This window comes from Cheilinus undulatus, linkage group 9 (assembly GCF_018320785.1).
Source record: "Cheilinus undulatus linkage group 9, ASM1832078v1, whole genome shotgun sequence".
NCBI classification, from domain to species: Eukaryota; Metazoa; Chordata; class Actinopteri; order Labriformes; family Labridae; genus Cheilinus; species Cheilinus undulatus.
In genome coordinates, this window is record NC_054873.1 from 39,488,978 (window position 1) to 39,509,697 (window position 20,720).

General features: G+C 38.1%; 1 protein-coding gene across 2 annotated transcripts in view; it reads left to right on the top strand.

Moving 5' to 3' along the window:
- Positions 1-1,453: 1,453 nt before the first annotated feature.
- Positions 1,454-20,720, top strand: part of shq1 (SHQ1, H/ACA ribonucleoprotein assembly factor) — an 82,622-nt gene continuing 63,355 nt past the window's right edge. Inside the window, exons 1-2 of one of the 2 annotated variants that reach the window (XM_041794973.1) lie at positions 1,454-1,514; positions 10,978-11,146. In XM_041794973.1, the coding sequence (XP_041650907.1) occupies positions 11,004-11,146 (143 nt within the window). In that variant the 5' untranslated portion in view covers positions 1,454-1,514; positions 10,978-11,003. Of the gene's footprint in view, positions 1,515-10,977; positions 11,147-20,720 lie in introns of those variants that run through there. The other variant, XM_041794974.1, reaches the window with a different exon arrangement.

A 20,720-nucleotide genomic window follows, 5' to 3' on the forward strand; every position in this document is an offset into this window, starting at 1 on the left:
TGCCCTTTTGTGTGGTAAAGAGGGCGGGGGAGGGGTGGCTCTCAATGGTGTGCCTGCTCCAATCGTTCACACTTAATTGCTGGCTCATTTGTGACAAAAACATCACTACTTGCTACTGACCATCAAGTGCTGTGAAAGTCAAATTGCTGTGAAAGGCTAGAACCTCCTCATTTTGGCTTTTAGTGTCAATTTTTATACTCCATACACAATGCCTTTTTTTTTTTTAAATGTAGTGAAGTACAATACTTCCCTACTTAGGTAAAAGTAAAAAGAGTGAATTTGAAAAGTACTCAAAAAAGTACAAGTACACAAAAAGCTACCCAATTACAGTAACTGGTGTAAATGTAAGTAGTTACTTTCCACTCCAGCTTTAAAAGTTGACCAAACACCAAAAGGGGACAGGAAATGCAACAATAAACTTCTGGGAATAATCCCAACAGGAATTATACTCCATTACCATAAATGTGAGCTGAAAATTAGGTTAAGTATCTCAAATATACCAGTAACTAACAATTTCCTTAAATATTTGAAATGGCCAATTTCATCAAAGCCTAAAGAAGTAACCTACAGTTTAAAATGAGCTAGAGTTACTATTCTGTGGCTAAAACACTTCGGAGGAGATTCAAATTTGAGGTGGACAGTTGTGTTTTCTACGATAATGAACTAGAAACAAAAGAATATTTTTTTTTGCAAAAAAAACTGGCTGAGCATTAAAATTAAAAATATTAACACTTTTGAAGAACAACACATCCTATGACACAATGCTAATGTATCTTGAAACTTATACTGTGGTAGGCTAAACATTATTAGAATTAGAAGAAATAACATCCACTTTTGTACATGGATGTATCAGAAACCTTCAATTATTTATTTCAAAAATTACATTAAGAACTATTTTGTGTTGTTACAAATCCTGATTAATATAAACAAGCAGGTGAGGGTACTGTATGAAAACATGAAGAGACTGTCGGTGTTTGAATGAGGAAAGGACTTATATTGAGATGTGACCGTATGTTAGCATATTAACAGTTGTTGCCATATGAGTTGTACGTGTGTATCATTTGAAACTATGGAATCTAAAGCGGATTTAAATGTCTCGCAATAATCTTTATTTTGTGTTTTTTTCCGGTATGGTTCTTCACTTGTGTCTTGAAGAATGCATCCTACTCCTTCGAGGGATTGTAAACTTACATGCTGTCATTAAACAAAAAAGAGTCTGTTTGCGCACATGCGAGTTGTTTATGGGCATTCTTTTAAATACAGACTGCTTGCTATTTCTATTACCCACCACCGATATGGACGACAACCAGGGCAATAGTAATGAGTACTTATGCTTACGTCCAATGCCGCCTGCAGATACTATTGAACTGGAGCGTACTTCGGTATTTGAATTGAGTACCCACTCCTAGTCTGTGGAGGGCAGCACTACATCCTGTAGTGAACAACCTACCAGAGCGCCTTTAGAAGAAGAAGACGCTGACAAGGGAGAAGAAGACTTTCACAGTGAGTTACTGGTAAGTGTTTCATTTTGTAAGCCGTTTTTGATGTGTTGTAGCACAGATGATTTTACGTGATGTATTCAACCACACTTTTTAAAAAAGTGTAGGGTAGCGGCAGCATACTCTGCCTAATAGAACCACTGCTGTACCTGCCGTGTTACCTAAACACGAGGTTGTTTGTTCCGGTTGTAGCGTAGAACTTCTTCATGGATAACTGGACGGTGATATTTTCATTCTCGTGTAATCCGTCTTCAACCATAGACTAGAAAGAATTGGACAAAGCCTGTGTGACGTCGGTCGTCTGCTTACAATAGGGGGACTCAAACAGCTTTTGAGCCAAATCATGTCAGGCTCCATGTTGAAATCAATGTCTCAACCATAGGTCTCAACCGAACTTTGGATCAACTTAACGGCAGACAAGAGCCCGCCCACTGGGCCCAACTTCCTCTGAGCTCAGTTTTTTTTTTTGTTGTTATTTTGTTAATCAACTTTTATTGAAATTGTACTGTGTACAAAACATGAAAACAAACAAGGCAAAGTATACTTTCTTCCTTAACATTCAGTGCATGGGAACATTTGAATAAAACAATTGTGAAGCCTCAGTGTTCATCTTGACAAAAATAAATTAAATAAAATAAGTCAAATGCAATTATAATACAAGAGGGTAAGACTTGTTTAAGAGTAAAGGGGTGTATACTTTTTACATCAAAAATAAAGTCATGGCTATATTGAGAATTGTGTGGTTTTAGATCAGTTCTCTCAGTCCGTGGAAAAGTTTTTCAGATTGTCCAACAGTTTTAGTGCAATTTTAGACTTCATGACATGCAATGACTTCAAGTATAACATGAATTCATTCAAAAAGGATTCAAAAACAGGGGTTGAGCTTAAAGCTCTGTTCTTGTGTATGAAAAATTTAGCCAGACATAAAATTACATTTACACAGAGTTCATCATTTTTGTTTTTAAGTAAAATGCCAAATAAAACATTTTCTTCTGTGATAGATTGAAAGGATGGACTTTTTTGTTTTATCCACCTATGGATGTCTATCCAAAACTTCTTAATTATAATACATGAGAAGAACATGTGGTCTTAATTTCAATGTCATTTTTACAGAATGCGCATATATTATCTTCAATGTTAAAACGGAGTCTTAATAATTCTTTACAGGGATAAATGTTGTTCATAATTTTGAAATGTGTTTCTTTCGTTTTAGGGGGTATAGAGAATTTTAGATACATCGTTCTTAACTTACTGACTGAATTCTCCTCAAATTTAAGCAAAATGTCATTTTTGTTATTTTAACAAGGGAACATTTTTTCAGTAAGGGACTTTCTTATAAAATAATTGTTGCATTTCTTGTCGAGAATAAAATGACCTTGGATTGATAGTGGAGCGAGCTGTGGTTCTATAGATTTATGTATCATGATGTTTTTGGTTAGGAACAGAAATTCTTTGGGCAATGCTTTTTGTAGTTTCATAAAATCTGATTTTGATGGGTTTAAGTTTTGTTTCATGCAAAAATGTTCATAATCTAATAAATTTCCATTATCATCCATTAAGTCAGTAACATACCACAGGTTCTTCTCAAACCATGTTTGAAAAAAAATGACTTGTTTCTGTGTAATATGTATATATTATTCCAGATTATAGTAGAGTGTGGTGAAAAGTTATGAACATACAACAGTTTCCAATACAGTAATACTTGCTTATGGAACTCTGATAATCTAACAGGTAGTTTATCTATGCCGAAGTCTGAGAGAAGTTGAAGTTTTAGTCCACCTAGTTTACTAAACAAATGATTTGGGATACAGTACCAAAAAGATTCACCTTGCATCATCCAAATTTTAAGCCAATTTATTTTTAGAGTACCGGTGAGACAGTCAGAGTCAATCACTTTTAGGCCTCCATCTTTTGTTTCTTTAACAATATTGCCTTTCTGCATGTAGTGTGGTTTATTTTTCCAAATGAAGTCTAAATTAATGCTATTGATTTTTTTAATTAATTTGTTCGGGTTGGCAGTTGAGTAGGATGGGTAAATAACCCTTGATAAACTTTCCATCTCTGTTAAATAAATTCTACCCAAAGTTGATAAGTCCCTTTGGAGCCATGAGTTCAATTTTGCCTTGCATTCTTTAATTCTAGTTTCAATGTTCAGTGAGTGACTTAAATCTTTGTTCTTTGTGAGATTAATTCCAAGGTATTTAACTTCTGATTTTATAGGAATATCACAAATTTCTGTGAGTGGTGTCTCATGAATGACAAACAATTCACATTTTGTTAAATTTAGAGTCAGACCAGAAGCAGCGGAGAATTTTTACATTTTTTCTATTGTTACTGGGATTTGTGTCTGTCTTTTAAGAACACTGCTGTGTCGTCTGCTAACTGGCTAATAATAATGTCTGTGCCTACCACATTCAGTTTTTTAATATCATTGCAGTTTTTTAGGTAAATCACAAGCATTTCTGTTACCAGTATGAACAGGTATGGGGAAATCAGGCATCCTTGAGGTATACCTACTTTGATCTCAAACCTGGGGGTAGAGCTCTTAGGTAACGAAACACAACTGCTGATATTCTGATATAATCCACTAATAAGATGTCTGAATTTTGGTCCAAAGCCTAATTGCTCTAACACTGCAAAGAGAAAAGGGTGTTCTACAGAGTTGAAGGCTTTGTAAAAGTCTAAGAAGAAGATGAAGCCACCATCCTCAATAAGGTCTCTGTATTCAATTCTATCCATCACTAATCTAACGTTATTATGGATTGCTCTTCCTTTCAGGAAACCTGATTGTGTTTCTGCAACAAGGTTCGAGATTCCTGTTTGGAGGCGAGAAGTAAAAATATAAGTCAACAATTTGTAATCTGAGTTTCTCAGGGTAATGGGTCATCTGCTTTCAATTAATCTGGGGTCTTTATTAGGTTTGGGAATTGAGACGATTATTCCTTGCCTCATTGAGGGTGGGAGGATGTAACTTTCAAAAATTTCTAAGAAGACCTGGTGCAGTAGTTCTCTTAAATTCTCCCAAAAATGTTTGTAAAAATCTCCTGTCAAACCATCTGAGCCAGGGGCTTTATTTGAAGAGAGGCGTTTGACTGCTGCATCAAGCTCTGTGATTGTTATTTGGTCTTCATTAAAGTCATCCTCCACTTTAGATATAATTTCTGTTATATCTTAAAAGAATGAATGACAATCTTCTTGGGAAAACTTAGAACTTTAAAGTTGGCTGTAAAAATAAAATATTTCAGTGGAAATTTGCTTTTCATCAGTGATTTCAATATTGTTAATTATAAGGGACTTTATGCTGTTTCTCTCCTGTCTTCTTTTTTCAAGACCACAAAAATATGCTGAATTTTTTTCCCCCTCCTCTGTCCATTTAGCACGGGACCTAACAAATGCTCCTAAGGCTCGTTGAGTGTAAAGTTCATCTAACTGTGGCTGAAGTTGTATAATTTGTTGTCTGTCATCATCAGTAGGATTAGGTTTATTGCAGTGTATATTTAACTGTCTTACAATTTCTAGTTCTTTTTCTTCTAGATCCTTTTTAAGTTTTTTACTGAAGGAAATGGTAACTTGACGAATTTTATACTTTAAGAATTCCCATTTTTTCACAGGAGTTGTTAGTTCATTAGAATGTGTGATTTCTATAATTAGTGATTTGATTTTGTTACAGTAATTTTTATTTTTTAGAAGGCTAGAGTTAAATTTCCAGTATCTGTTTGATTGACTCTGATTTTTTATTTTCTTTGTTGTTGTTGTAGCCATATATGTTAGCTAATATGAATTTGAAGCTATCAAGAGTGAGAACAAGTATCAGCCAGTGTCCATTTTCATCAGCTATATGAGATAGTATTTGACCTTGAAAGTTTTTCACCAGTATAGCAACACCTGCAGACCTAGTCATGCCATGGCTGAAGTAAGTTGTGTCTCCCCATTGCTTATGCCAGAATAAACTTTCCTCGTGGTTGGAATGGGTTTCTTGTAACAAAATGATATTTTCATTTTTCCCTTTACAAAACAAAAAAAAAAAGCTATTACGTTTTGTTAAGTCCTTTAGGCCCCTTGCATTAACAAAGATGAGAGATGATTCATTTTTTAAATGAAACATGAACAAGAAATTAAATGAAAGGTAAATAAAACTTACAACCTTTATAGAACACTGGTAGTGTCTTTTTGTGAAGAGTTAAAGGTCGCAAAACCTAGAACATATTGCAAAACTTTCTCAAAAACTCACGTTTATGACAGTGAAAGCTGTTATTCATGGTAAAAATCTCTGTCCATTGATGAAGGCATATGGGCCTCTGAACACAGCTCTGTGGCCAGCCTTTCTTGCTTGTTCAACTTTGACCCATACAGCCTTTCTTGCCTCTCTGTCTTCTTTGATAAGGTCTTCTGCAAATCTGACGTTAAGATTCTTACACATGGGATGTTTTTTTGTGGATCTTCAAAGCTCATCTCTGAACAGTAAACTGTAAACTGCAGGATGATCTGACGGGGGCCATTGGTGGGGGGCGGGCCAAGGCGGTGCACAGAGTCAAGGATGAAATCCATCTTTTCCTTCCATGGCAGGATGATCCTTGTGATAATATCTGTGACTATTTGGCATGTATTTTCTTCCTTCTCTTCTTTTAGTCCATTCAGTCTCAAGTTCCACCTTCTTTTATAACGCTCCAGCTCTATTGTTTTCTTTTCCAGCTCTGTAGTTTTCTTCTCCAGTTCTATGTTTTTTTCTTGAAGTTGTTTGGCACTCTTCTCCAGCTTCTTGTTATTTTCTTTGCATTCTTTGATTTCTGCTGAATTAAACTCGACCGCCTTTGCGATGTTGGACATGGTCAGTGTATTCCGTTTTAACTCTGCTTTGAAATCTTCCATCATGTTTTGAAGCGTATTAATTGCAGCTAGTATTGCTGTAGTGTTTCCGTCGTGAGGTTCGTTGTTAGTCTCTTCATTACCTCTTGTTTTCTTCAAAGGTCCTGGTGGTTTGGATGGTGATGATAGAAGATTTTTGGTACTTTTGGCATTTGTGTCCATGTCTTCTGGACTGCAGTAATCATGTACCTGGAGAGCCATCGCGCCTTTGTTAGCCATGTGGTTAGCTTAGTTGATATCGTTCGGTAGTTCACTTTTGTAGTTTACTTTTTAATAACTGAGTGAATTCCCATGTGTTTCAGTGGTTTTTAAGTCATTATTAAGTTAGTCCTCGTGAGTTTAAAGTTTTGCTATGTGAGCTGCCTATGGTGCGTCTGCTCCCTCCGCCATCTTGCCGGAAGTCCCCTCTGAGCTCAGCTAAGCTAGCCTTAAAGGCGTCCTTGTTCTGGAGGTAGCATCTGCCTGTCAAGCTATATGTCAATCAAATGAAACGCGACAATCAATGCGTAGTATGGTTTTTATTAACTATCATCTAAACAATTATGGTATAATCCCCCCCAACAATGAAAGGATGAAGACATTAGCTAATGAGACACGTTTTGTTTTTGAACCAGGCTATAAAACAGTTTATTTCTTCTGTAAAAAACGGCTTTAAACATGTGTTCAGACGGGACTTCCAGTGTTCCTTTTTTTCTTTTCAAACTTTATTGCACATTTCCATATACAATATCAGACTTACAGCTCACATATTCACAGTTGATATATGTAATACAGTTGTGTCCTTAATGTATACAGTTGTATAAATTCTCTAGTGCATTAATAATTGGGGAAAAACCAAAAAAAGCAAGTAAACAATAAATGCTAGTGGGGGATGAGGGTTTATGTAGAGATACCAAACATATTAAAAGCAGAAACAGTTTTAATTGCTTTTCGTTTTTCAGAGTACTTGATGGAATTCATATATTGTTTGAACTCATTTAAAAATGTATTGAAATATGGTCTTTTGCCTGAAAATGTACACATTTGGATATGGAATTTGGCCAATATAATAAGATTTATTAAGAATACACAGTTGTTTTAATTTGCACCATATCCCATGAGTCCAAACAATACATTCTTCCATAGTAATACAAAATGTTGATCTATTTTATAATCTCCGCCAAGGATTGGGTGGGTTTGTTAGTTAGTTTGTTAGCAAAATAACTCAAAAAGTTATGGATAGATTTAACTGAAAATTTCAGGAAATGTTAGAAATGACATAAAGAAGAATTGATTAGATTTTGGATCAGTGTCTGGATCCAGGAATTTTTTTAAAGGATTCTGTAGTATTGGGAGATAGGGCTAATGGCGGAGGTCTGCGCTCTCCGGTTGCTTTTCTAGTTTAATTTGTAAATTAGAAAGTTATATTTTTTCCTCTTCTGATAGGGTATCTGGGCATTTATGAGATAAATCATGGGGCCTTTCACTACGGCTTTTCGCTGAGATGAGGAGAGAACCATTACAGTCAGGAGTAAAACACAAGGCAGCATCAAACTGCATGGACTGTTACAGACTGTTGTTACAGACTGTGAGAGTAAAGAAATTTAGGTAACAGGTTTACTTTTAACAATTTAATGTTGCTTTCTTGTTAAGTTACTATCACTCTCTGTTTAATAGAACAGAAGGATTTCTTCATTTACATAATAAACATCAGTTAGGATTAGGGATGCACGATATTATCGGTAGTATATCGGTACTGGCTGATGATAGCTTAAAAAGTTAAGTATCGGTATCAGCGGATAGTAAAATTTATGCCGATGTGTACGGCTGATAATGTGACGTCATAATTAAGTGCACACGATGACGCTGGACGTGTGCCGACAACAATAAACAACATGTCAGCTGTGTGGGAGAAGTCTGACGAGTGGGAACAATACAGCAAAGTAGCTGTTTGCATTGCTTGTAAAGTACATCAGATGCATGGAGGAGCTTGGCAACATGCCTTTAACACTACCAGTTTAATTTTGCATCTAAAAAAAAAACGTCACCCTGATGAGTCCAAGGACTATGAATGACAAAGAATGACAAAACTTCGTGCCAGGAAAAACTTGGCAGCAGCCTCTATTTCAGTCATTCAACAAAGCTAAAAAATACAGCAGTGGCCACCCAAAGGTAAGGAGCTGAACAGGAAAATCATTTAATTTATAGCTCTTGATAAACAGCCTTTCAGCGTGGTGGAATGTACCGGCTTATGGTGCATTTAAAGCCCCGCTACGCTATACCTAGAGGCGCATATAGCCTTACCTGAACTGCAAAACGAAGTTTCCAGTCATGTAGAGAAGCTCCTTGTTAAAGCTAAACATATTAGCTTCACCACAGATATATGGACATCAAGTGACCGTCCTGTTAGCACGTTTAGCCTCACTGCCTCCATGGATAAATGAGGATTTTACTCTTAAAAAGTCTGTCCTACACTCACAGGAGTGCTCAATTAGCAGCCGCAGTTGCAGCCGCTTTTGATAACATGTTTGGGACATTGAAAATAGAGATAAAAAGAACATGCACGTCGTCCTACGTGACATGTGCGAAACATGGCAAAAGCAATGACGGACTTCTGTGTGCTGTCTCCTGTGCACACTTGAAGGTGCACCAAAGTGTCTCCAGCATTGGAGATGTTTGTGTCATTGTGTTGTTACAGAGCTGTTTACAGTGAAATGCCCATTAAACTTGGTTGCTTAGTTAGTTTGTGCTGTTTAGGCAGAAACAGGAGAACTACTTTAGTTGAAGTTTTATTTCTGTTCATCTTGAGTCTCAGAAATTTAGAATTAAGCTCTGAACTATAGCTAGATTTTTTGCATTTGAGAATCATTTGTTGTTGTTGTTGTTATTTAAAGCCCTTTGTCAGGAGTATGTCAGGGAGCCATCCTGCAAACTGGCTGAGTAATAAGGAGAATCAGCCTAAATTTATAAGCTATTTCTTTTTTGCACTGTGGAGCTCAGTGTCAGCAGGTTATTTTGCTGCTGCTTGTTGCGCTCAAAAATGCACATGACTTAGGCTGTACTGTTAAAAATACATGGAAGCATGTAATACACATAAAACCCAAAGACATTACTGTAAGTTTGTCATTAGTGTATGACTGTATTTGAAAAAAACAATATATCCTTCAGTTCTGATAAAAATCAAATGTTTTGTCAGTTTGTGCAAAATAGACTACCAATATTTAAAAAAAATGTAGTCCATGATAGAATTGGTGTTTTTAACTGTGGAAAAAATGTAGTTAAATATCGGTATTGGTATCAGCCAAAATTTGTTTCACAATATTGGCATATCGGATTCGGCAAAAATCCAATATCGTGCATCCCTAGTTAGGATGTGATTATACACGTGGATGTGTCTTAAAATGTTGTACAAACTAAATATCAAATTTTCCCAAGAAGCAAAAATTGAATTGAATTTAAAGTCACAAGGAGATCTGGATAGACAGAGCTCTGTCTGCAGGAGAACAAGGGGTTAAAATGATATTGAAAACAGTTATATTAAAACAGCTTTCTATACATTTTTCTTTTCATAATTCCTCTAAATGTGAGTATTCAGTCTACATGTTGCAAAAACATTGTTATTTCCTTTCTCTGTGTCTCTGACCACTCTTGATTGATTTGATTGACTGATTTTTATTTCACCATGCATTAGCAGTTGGATACGATCTACAGCTGAACGCAGTCTTTGGTATAGAGCAGTGGTTCTCAAATGGTATGGCAAGGCCAAACGGTAACCTCCAGTCCTGAAAAACGAAGCCATTGTGGAAGCTCAAAAAATTGCAATATGAGTGTCCACTTGAGGCTGGCTGCAGGAACACCGCAGGTCCTGTCTGGACACCTGTTAAACAGCCGGTTTTTAACACTAGAAATAAACTGGCTTACAACCTGGTTCAAAAACCAAACGTGTCTCATTAGTTAATGTCTACATGTGCTCTCACTATACGGGGTGAATTTTTTTGTACCACAATGGTTTAGATTATGTTTAGGAAAAACCTCACTGCAGACTGATTGGCGCATCTCATTTGATCGACAGATAGCTTGATAGGCAGAAGCTATGTGTCTGTCAATCAGAATGCTATCTAGCTAGCTGACAGGAAGTCGTGCTTAGTGGGTGGGCAGTTAGGTTGATCCAAAGTTCGGTTGAGACCACAATTTCAATATGGAAGCCACCGCGGATTGGCTTCAAGAGTTGTTTGAGTCCACCTATTGAAAGCAGACGACTGATGTCACACAGGGTTTGTCTAATTCTTTCTACAGTCTATGGGCAAGGCACACTAGTGTGGCAAGTCTTTGTAGGTCATAGGAATTTGTACAACCATACATTACTGTACTACATGCTACAGCTGTCGTATAACTTAAGCTACTGTAACATGTTCTAAAGAGGCTATTTTGTATTAACATGGATATTGTGTGCTTTTAGATTTTGGCATGAGCTTAGTTGTGCCTTGGTCCAAATAACAGTTGAAAACCACTGGTATAGAGAGGAAAAAAAAAAACAAGTGAACTACCACCCCTGTACTGTCTATGTGTATGTATATCAATGCATATATGAATGTGTGCATGTATTCAGTTTGTCTTCTTGTCGTTGCTGCAGGCGTTGGCATCACATAACCATTTATAATGATAACGCCTGCATTTGATCTGAGCCAAGATCCTGACTACTTGTTCCTCAACATCCGTGTGCCTTACACTAGAACAACAGAGTTTGATCTTTATATTTATGGAACAGATTTTAAGTTCTACGCCAAGCCCTATTTTCTCAGGTGAGTGGACCACCAAAGTCAATTTAGATCTATAGAGTTTTGTTTCCTGATCGTGGTTTGAGTGTAAATGTAAATACTATAAAATGTCATATAAAAGCCAATCCCAGTTTAAGGCCCACGCCATTTACTTGTCAGGTCCATTGGAGACATTTATGCATTTAGAGTTGAAGTAGTTTGTGGTTCAAAAAATGGGAAATAAAAAACGAGATGCAGAAAATAAAGCTAAAACTGTACAAAAAGTTTGAAGAAAGACAGAAATATGCCAGTGCACTCCCCTCCAAAATTTTTGGAACAGTGGGCCCAATTCCTTTATTTTTGCTGTAGACTGAAATCATCTGGGTTTGACAGAAAAAGATGAATATGAGACCAACATTCCAGCTTTTATTTCCAGGTATTTACATCTGGATCTGATCCACAACTTAGGAGATAGCTTTAATTGTAATTGAACACCACATTTTTAGGGTGAGCAAAAGTATTGGAGCAGAGAGACTTCAAACAGATTCAAGTGAATCTGAAAGGCTTAATATTTAGTTGCAAACCCTTTGCTTGCAATAACTGCATCAAACCTGTGACCCACTGACATCCCCAAACTTTTGCATTCTTCTTTTGTAACAATTTTCCAGGCTTTTACAGCAGCCTTTTTCAGCTGTTGTTTGTTTTGGGGGGCTACTCCCTTCAGACTCCTCTTTAGTAGGTAAAATGCATGCTCTATAGAGTTTAAGTCTGAAGATTGACTTTGCCAGTCTAAAACCTTCCATTTCTTGCCCCTGATAAACTCCTTTGTTGTTTTGGTAATGTGTTTTGGGTCATTATTGTCAAGTGTCTCTACAACGTCATGGCTTCCCACACTTGACAAAGGAAGGACTTGACCAGACACAGGATTTCACTCGAACTTCAGTTTATTTAACCAGCAAACATGGTCAAAGAATGAAGGTGAAAAACCTACAAACACAAAAAATAGGAATTAATGTAAATAAAATTCAGCATTTTATCAATCAAGGTAAACAAGGTAAGCACATTTAAACAAGGTAGGTACATTTAAATAAAGTAAGCAATTTAATTAACAGAAACCTAGTTCCACATTTTACAACCATTTAGTTTTTAATTAACCTTTTCTTTTTACCTTATGCCTTTGCCTGAATTATTTAATACAGATTTTTAGAAATGAATTTTTATCACAATTTTAGCTAAAACCATTTGCTTTAACTCACAAGACATCAAGTATTTAAACTGATTTTGCTGTAGATTTTACATTACCATTTTTAAACAAAAATATTCTATTTTTTAAAACATAAATTAAACATTTTTAATTTACATTTTAACAAAGCAAAATTCGCTATATTTTAGCCAATACTATTTATACATTTTATCAACTTAACTCAAACCCAAGTTCAACTCAGATTCTTAAGACAAAGTTTTAAGTTAAGCAAAATAATTTGGTCCCTGCTTTATCTTATAATTTAAACTTATTGTAAATAAACAGGGTAAATAACAGGGTAAGAAATCAAACAAACACAAAAGGTCATGCTGTCAACAACAACAGGAGGTTTTAAATCCTTTGCTCAAGCATAGCCTGCAACTAAGCCAGGAATCATATTTTTTAAAGAGAGTCCAGTGAGGAGACGTGAGCTTACCGGTAGCCCTTTTTAGATCAACGTCCTTTCTCCACGCGTTATCCTTTAGCTTGAAGGCCGTCTTTAGTGACTGCTTCTGCCGTCCTCAGCTCCGTTTTACAGACTGGTTTGTTGAGCTTACTTTGTTTGAGCCCAGCGTCTCCTGCTGATTAGTCATGATTTCATTCATCTGTTAAGGTGCCCTGCGGAGCAGCACAGTTGCTGTCGAGCGCGCGCAGCAGCACAGCGGCGGTCGCGTGCAGTTTGCACACAGAGCTTCCTCCAGGCAGATCGCCGCAACAATTATCTTGCTGCATGATGAAGGCTCTCCCAATCAGTTTGGTCGCATCTTTCTTTAAACTGGCAGACAAATGGTTCCTATTAACTTCTGAGTTCATTTCTGCTGCCATCATGTGTTACATCATCGATAAAGATTAATGAGTCTGTCCCAGAAGAAGCCATGCAAGCCCAAGCCATGACATTACCTCCACTGTGTTTTACAGATGAGCTTGTATGTTTGGGATCATGAGCAGATCCTTTCTTTCTCCAAACTTTAGCCTTTCCATCATTTTGGTAAAGGTTCATCTTTGTCTCATCAGTCCATAAAACTTTGTCCCAGAAATTTTGAGGCTCATCTCTGTACTTTTTGTTAAATTCCAGCCTGGCATTTCTATTCTTCTTGCTAATGAGTGCTTTGCATTTTCTGGTGTCTTCTGTGTCAGTCTTCTGTAAACAGTAGATAGTGATATCTTCACCCTTGCCCTCTAGAGGTTGTTGCTGATGTCACAGTTATTTTTGGGTCTTTCTTTACAGCTCTCACAATGTTTTTGTCATTAATGGCTGCTGTTTTCCTTGTTTTACCCATTTGACATGTGTTACTGAGTACACGAGTGATTTCTTTATTCTTCAGGATATTCCTAATGGTTGTTCTGGCTATGACCAATGTATGTGTAATGGCTCTGATTGATTTTTCATCTTCTGTCAGCTTTACAATCACTTGTTTTTCACCCATAGACAGCTCTCTGGTTTTCATGTTGGTAACATCTCTTAAATGCTAGGGTTGTCCCGATCAGCATTTTTGGCCTCCGATCCCAATCCGATCTTATAATATTGACTATTGGCCGATACCAAGTCCTGATCCAATACTCATAATTACCTAGATTACAGTTTCAATTGTTACTACTAGATATCTCAAACTTATTCCATTTAGCTCAGTACAGTTAATATTGTTGTAAAAAACAAAAAATCCCATTTCTGCTCAGAATGGTGTAATAGCTCTGTCGTGCTTTAATGATCCGTCAAAAAATACATTTACATATTCACTTAGTGCAGTGTTTAGTATTCAATCAGTCAAAATCCACTTAAAGTGGTCAGCTGAATGACCTGAGCAGTCAAAAGGTGAACTCAAATAACCTGACTTTCACTAAGAGTGGTGTAACAGAGTCAATAGTCACAATAACATATGAATTCAATAAATTAATTTTAAATATTATAATTCCACTTAGAAGTTAACTTGACTCTATTAGTCACAACATAACTGAACTCAAAAAATGAATTAAAAACATCCCAACTCCACTTTAAAGTGGTGTAAACAGTTTAACTTGAATAGGATCAAAAACATATGAATCATACAGATTCAAAACAACAATCTTTTTAAAAATGTAGCAGCTTATTCTGAGATGTAAACCAAAACATTAACACTGGAATAAAACCCAAATACAAGACACTCTTGTAATTTCAGTGCAATTTTAAAAGTGCAACTACAGCTGCTACATCACTCCCCCTACCCTCACTTTTATTTCACAGAGACTCAGCAATGACATGGGGCAAACATCTGAGCTCCAAATGTCTGTAGTGAAGCTAACAGCAGTGAAGTTGCTTTTCTCTAGTATGCTATCATGTACTTTGTTATATAATTTCGGTAAAGCTGTGTCAGTAATGTAACGTGGAGACGGCAGGGCATAGCGTGGGTCCAAATTCTCCACCACGGAGATGGGCTGGTTGACCAAAGAGATGAACTTGACCACTTTTTCTGTTATCCTTTTTGCCTTATCGCTCCCTTGAGGGTACTTGTCTGTTCTCTTAAAGACCAGTGTGTATCTACGGTGAAGCTGCCTGTTGCCATTGTGAAGTTACCGTAATCTGCTGCATGTTTTGATCGGCGATGACGGATCAAATTTGTAGAGTTAAAGGCAGCTCTGCTGCCACCACCTTGTGAAAACGGTCTTGTTACAGATGCTACAAGTGGTCGTTGGACTGTTTTCGCTCTCAAGTTTGAAATTTTTCCACACCGCTGACATTTTAACACATAAAAGCTAACCGCTGCTTTGTTGTTACCGGCACGTTTATGGCCTTTCGTAAATTATGCTCCATTTATGGCAACTGACGTAAGTGATTGGCTGGGCTGATCGAATCAAATTGCAGATCAATTAACAATGCTTAGTACTGGCCCGATCCGATACATGTGATCGGGATCAGGACATCCCTGTTAAATGCAGTCTGCACAGGCAAAACCCAAATCTGAAACTGAGTGGAGGCATTCAGCGCTGTTTGAATAATTAATGTAATAGGACACACCTGGACAACAAAACATACCTGTCAGTCACATTTTCAATGCTTGAGCTCAAATGAAAAATGGGTGGGTTCAAACAAAAGGTGCTATCTTCAAAGTTGTGTATCAGATCCAGATGTAAATACCTGAAAATAGAAGCTGAAATGTTGATGTCTTGTCTCATATTCATCTTTGGATGTCACACCCATGAGTTTTCAGGCTACAGCAAAATTGGAGGAATTGGCCTCATGGTTACAATCAGGGTTCCCGCAGGTCCTTAGAAAGTCTTAAAATGTCTTAAATTAAAATAATTAAGGTCTTAAATTGTCTTAAATATACCGTAAATTTGCTTTAGGTATTAAATTTTCAGCCGGTGCACCTAATGCCAATAGAAAAGCTTAGTGGCCCACCATAAAAGATTTAATAGTGTGTATTTGTTTAATTTAGTATGCTGTCGTAAATGAGAGTCTCTGCAATTAATAGTTGTTTTACGGTACACTGATGTCAGGATGCATGCCGCCATTACACGGTTGTCAAGGTAAGCAGTTCAACGTACAAAGATGGGGAAATGCAAATTCAGCAACAAGTGGATGGAAGTAGATGCATTTAGGAGGTGGTTGGCACCGGCTGAAAATATCAATGAGGCAATGTGCAAATTCTGCAAAAAGACTTTTTCATTAGGGACAACGGGGCTCAAAGCCGTTGAGCAGCACGACCTAGCAACGTTAGAAGTTCAGATGCCACCTCTCAGTCGGCTATGACAAGATTCCTTTCACCGCCAGACACCCAAAAGGCAGAGGTACTTGGATTCTCCATACTGTGGCGAGGCACATTTCATTTAAATCTGATGAGGACATACAGTGCTTAACAAATTTATTAGACCACCCTAACCCTAACCAAAGTAAGGTTTATGCCACAGCTGCCCTAAATTAACAGCACTGGTTATTACTAAAATCATTTTTTATGTTTCTGCAATGGTTAATACACAATATGTAAAAGCTCTTTAACCCAAATGATATTTTTAATGCTAAAATATAATTATTATTGTTATCCTTTAATTTTCAAATGTACTGATTTACAAAAAAAAGAAAGAATAGTAAAGCACATTAATATTACTTAATATGTCAAATTATAGTTATTTACTTGCATTCCTGAACAGAAAAATGAGTTTTAGTGGTTGAATGTTATGCTTGATTAATTTCTGACTTCTCAGAGAAGCCCAGTGAGCCAGCTCAAATTAGGGTGAATTCAGTTTGAAATCCTTCATTCCTGTTCAAAATGGTAAAACGTGGAGAGCTCACTGAAAATGAAAGAGTCCACATTAAAGCACTTCATGATGGTCTAATAAATTTGTTAAGCACTATACGTGATGTCTTTGCTGCCATGTTCCCCGATTCGCAGCTTGCAAAGTCATTCACCTGTGGTGAAAATAAAACAACACATGTCACCAAATACGGCATCGCTTCATTCATCAAGAAGGAGCTATCGCGCAGCGTCTGTGAGAAGCCATATGTTGTCATGTTGTGTAAAATTTAGTAACGTTAGTGTGGTCCAAAGCTCCTACGCTAGCGGTATAGACACCAACACTCCCCCGATGCTTAATGCTCCCAATCCGGGCAGAGTCAGCAGAGGACTGGTAGGTCACAGGTCTATGGTCACTTTGACAATCTAACAGGTAACAACACGTTAGCTCAGAGTTTAAGGGGTGTAACTGTCAGTAGATGTGGTTTATTTTGTTTGATATGCTGAATTGTGATTATGGTTGCTGCTGACGGTTGGACAAGTCTAGCTGCTAATGTCGGCTGTCACTTGTTGCCATAGCAACAGTTAACATTCACGTAAGGGTTAGTTTGTTGTAAATAGAGACAGAATGAAAGCTATGTTGTAAATACACATTAGATATGCTATATTTCAGCACAAAATACATGATTTTACCAGTTAGTAAATCTAAAGAAAATAATTAGCTTAATTTGCAAATTTTACCATTAAATTTATAGGCCAGGCACACAGAAAGACCACAGTGACCATAGACTGACTTGAATAGCACACATAACCAGTACTGTTACTATCTGCATTATGTATTTTAGTATCAAAGCCCACATTTTTAATGTAAGACAGCATCATGTATCATAACTACATGTCTGCTGTTTGTAATAAAACAAACCTGAATTGAATTCACTGGACACTGAATTAAATTCAGTCTCCCATATACCAAATATATAATGATTAACGTTAAATATTGTGTGTGTATGTTTGCGTTTTATGGTTGTGTAGGTGTATGTATTCGTGTGCATGTGTGTTATGATTTTGTATCTGTATGTTTCTATGTATATATAAGCAAGAAATTATTCAAATAAGAAATGACAGCAGAATAATTGCATTATCACAATTAAGTTGTCAGTGGTTTTGATGGATGTTTTGATCCCTCTCTCTGCTATATAAGCACAACCATTGTTGTTGTTGTTTTTATTGTTCTTATTATTACTATTATTATTATTAGTAGTAGTAGTAGCAGTAGTTGTACAGATGTTCAGTGTTATAGTACATGTGCCCACTAGGTGGCATCTGGGAGTTCTACATGGTGTCAGAAAGCGGCAAACCTACTGTGAGTATAAAGTAGGTACTAGGCAGTGTTAGCTGAGTGAAGTCAGTCTGAGATAGTCTGGTAGGGACAGGCGGTGTTCACCCGTCTGACGCGGAGGCTACGCTAAAGCTATGTGGCTAACAGTGAGCAGCAGACCCGCTCTGGAGCCCAGACAGAGAAGGGGGGATGACGGATCAGATATTCTCCATCGCACCTCTTGGTAATTTCAATTTTGAGGAGCCCAGCTCGTGGCCGCAATGGATAAGACGGTTTGAGAGGGTCAGACTGGCATCAGGGCTAGAGAGAAAAGCAGAAGAATACCAAGTCAGCTCCCTCCTGTATGTAATGGGCGACAAGAGCGACGACATTCTCAGCATACTGCCCCTGACAGACCAACAGAAGACAGCCTACACAGAGGTGACAAAAGCCTTTGGTGAACATTTTGTTGGTAAACACAATGTGATATATGAACGTGCTAAGTTTAATAGTAGACAGCAACAACAAGGCGAGTCAGCAGAGCACTTTATCACAGATGTGCATAAACTGGCAGAACACTGCAAATTTGGTGCCTTAAATGAGGAAATGATAAGAGACCGCATAGTGGTCGGGATAAGAGACTCCAAATTGTCAGAGAGGCTTCAGTTAGACCCCGATCTGACGCTGGCAAAAACAATAACACAGGTCAGGCAGCGGGAAGAAGTTAAAAAACAACAGCAACTGCTGCGAGGGGCACACACAGAAATTAAAGGTGCTAATGTGGATGCCATCAACACAAACAGAGGGAGAACACAATATAGTCAAGCTCCCCCATGCAGGCCAGAGCAGTCAATGTCCAAGCCAAGCACTGCAAACAAGACACACTATGCTGACGAGTGTAAGAGATATGGCAAAACTCCGCAACACCCATGGAAACAGTGCCCAGCCAAAGAGGCTGTCGCAAATGCAGGAAAAAGGGACATTTCGCTGCGGTTTGCAGATCATCTCAAAGAGTGGAAGCTATAGCAGATAGTGATACAGACACTGATATAGCCTTCATGGGGACAGTTAACACCGAAGGAACAGATGAGGTATGGGTAAAAGAAATCCACCTCAATGGAGAGAAGGTAACATTTAAACTGGACTCAGGAGCCTCAGTTACAGCTATTCCAGCCTCCATGTGTTCTAGAATTCGTGATGGCAGGCTGAAGAAACCTCCAAAGAAAATTAAAGGTCCAGATAACTTCCCATTATGGGTTTTGGGCATTGTGGAAGCACACCTTAGAAGTGACAGAAGGAAACAAAGCAGAATGTGTATGTGGTGTCAAACCTGGTGATACCACTAATGGGACTCCCTGCTTTAATAAAGTTAAACCTGATTCAACAGGTAGCCTCAGTTGAGGAGGAGAAAAAGGAGAAGAGCCATCAGTACAAAGCTATGTTCCCTAAAGTGTTTTCAAGGCTGGGAAAGCTACAGGGAAGCTACAAGATAAAACTGAAAGATGGAGCAGTCCCTTATGCACTCTCAGCTCCACGCAGAGTCCCATTACCTATGAAAGACCAAGTCAAAGAAGAGTTAGACAGGATGGAAGCAATGAGGGTTATAAGAAACATTGAGGAGCCAACTGAATGGTCCGCGGGAATGGTGGTGGTCCCCAAACCAAATAAGAAACCCCGCATATGTGTGGACCTCACCCGACTGAATGAAAGTGTCTGCAGGGAGAGACACTTGTTGCCAGCAGTTGATGACACACTGGCACAGTTGGAGGAGGCAAAAGTCTTCCCAAAATTGGATGCAACATCCGGTTTTTGGTAGGCTCCTCTACACGAAGAATCACAGCCCCTAACAACTTTTATTACCCCCTTCGGAAGATGCTGCTTTCAAAGGCTGCCCTTTGGTATTTCTTCGGCGCCCGAACATTTTCAGTTGAGAATCTCCCAAATCATCGTAGGGACAAGGGGCGCTCTGTGCCATGCGGATGATATCCTAGTCTATGGAAAAGACTAGACAGAGCATGATGAAAGGCTGCGGGAAGTACTTGAGAAGTGCTAAAAAGCCGGCCTCACCCTTAATGAAAAATGTTAATTTTCAGTGGAGAAAGTAAAGTTCCTGGGACACAACATAAGTTCAACAGGAATTGAGGCTGATCCAGACAAAATCAGCGCCATTGCAAAACTGCCAGAATCTCGCAATGTGGAAGAGGTCTGCCGTTTCATGGGAATGGTAAATTATGTTGGCAAGTTTTCACCCAGCCTACCAGCCCTCACAAAACCCCTACGTGACCTGTTAAAAAGTGACAGCACGTGGATCTGGGATGCACAACAGAAAACAGCCTTTGAGAAGATTAAAAATGAGCTAAGTTCTCCCCCAATACTAGCCCAATATAGTCCTAAGAAAGAAACAATGGTTTCTGCAGATGCATCTTCATATGGACTTGGGGCAGTACTCTTGCAGCAACAAGCAGAGGGTAGGTGGAGACCTGTTGTGTACATATCCCGGAGCCTGACACCTATGGAGGTCCAGTATGCTCAGATAGAAAAAGAAGCTCTAGCAGTAACGTGGCCCTGTGAGCGACTGAGCTCATATCTGCTAGGCTTGGAATTCACAGTGAGAACTGATCACAAACCTTTAATCTCACTGCTAGGCTCTTGGCCCTTAGATGACTTACCTCAAGAATCCTCAGGTTCAGGCTAAGACTGTTGAGGTTCAACTACAACATCATACTTGTCCCAGGCAAACAACTTGTCACTGCTGACACTCTCTCAAGAGCCCCTCAAGGACTGGAGGATAGAGAGGACAACACCAGCATGCAAAATGAATGCTTCACCTACACTGACCATATCGTACAA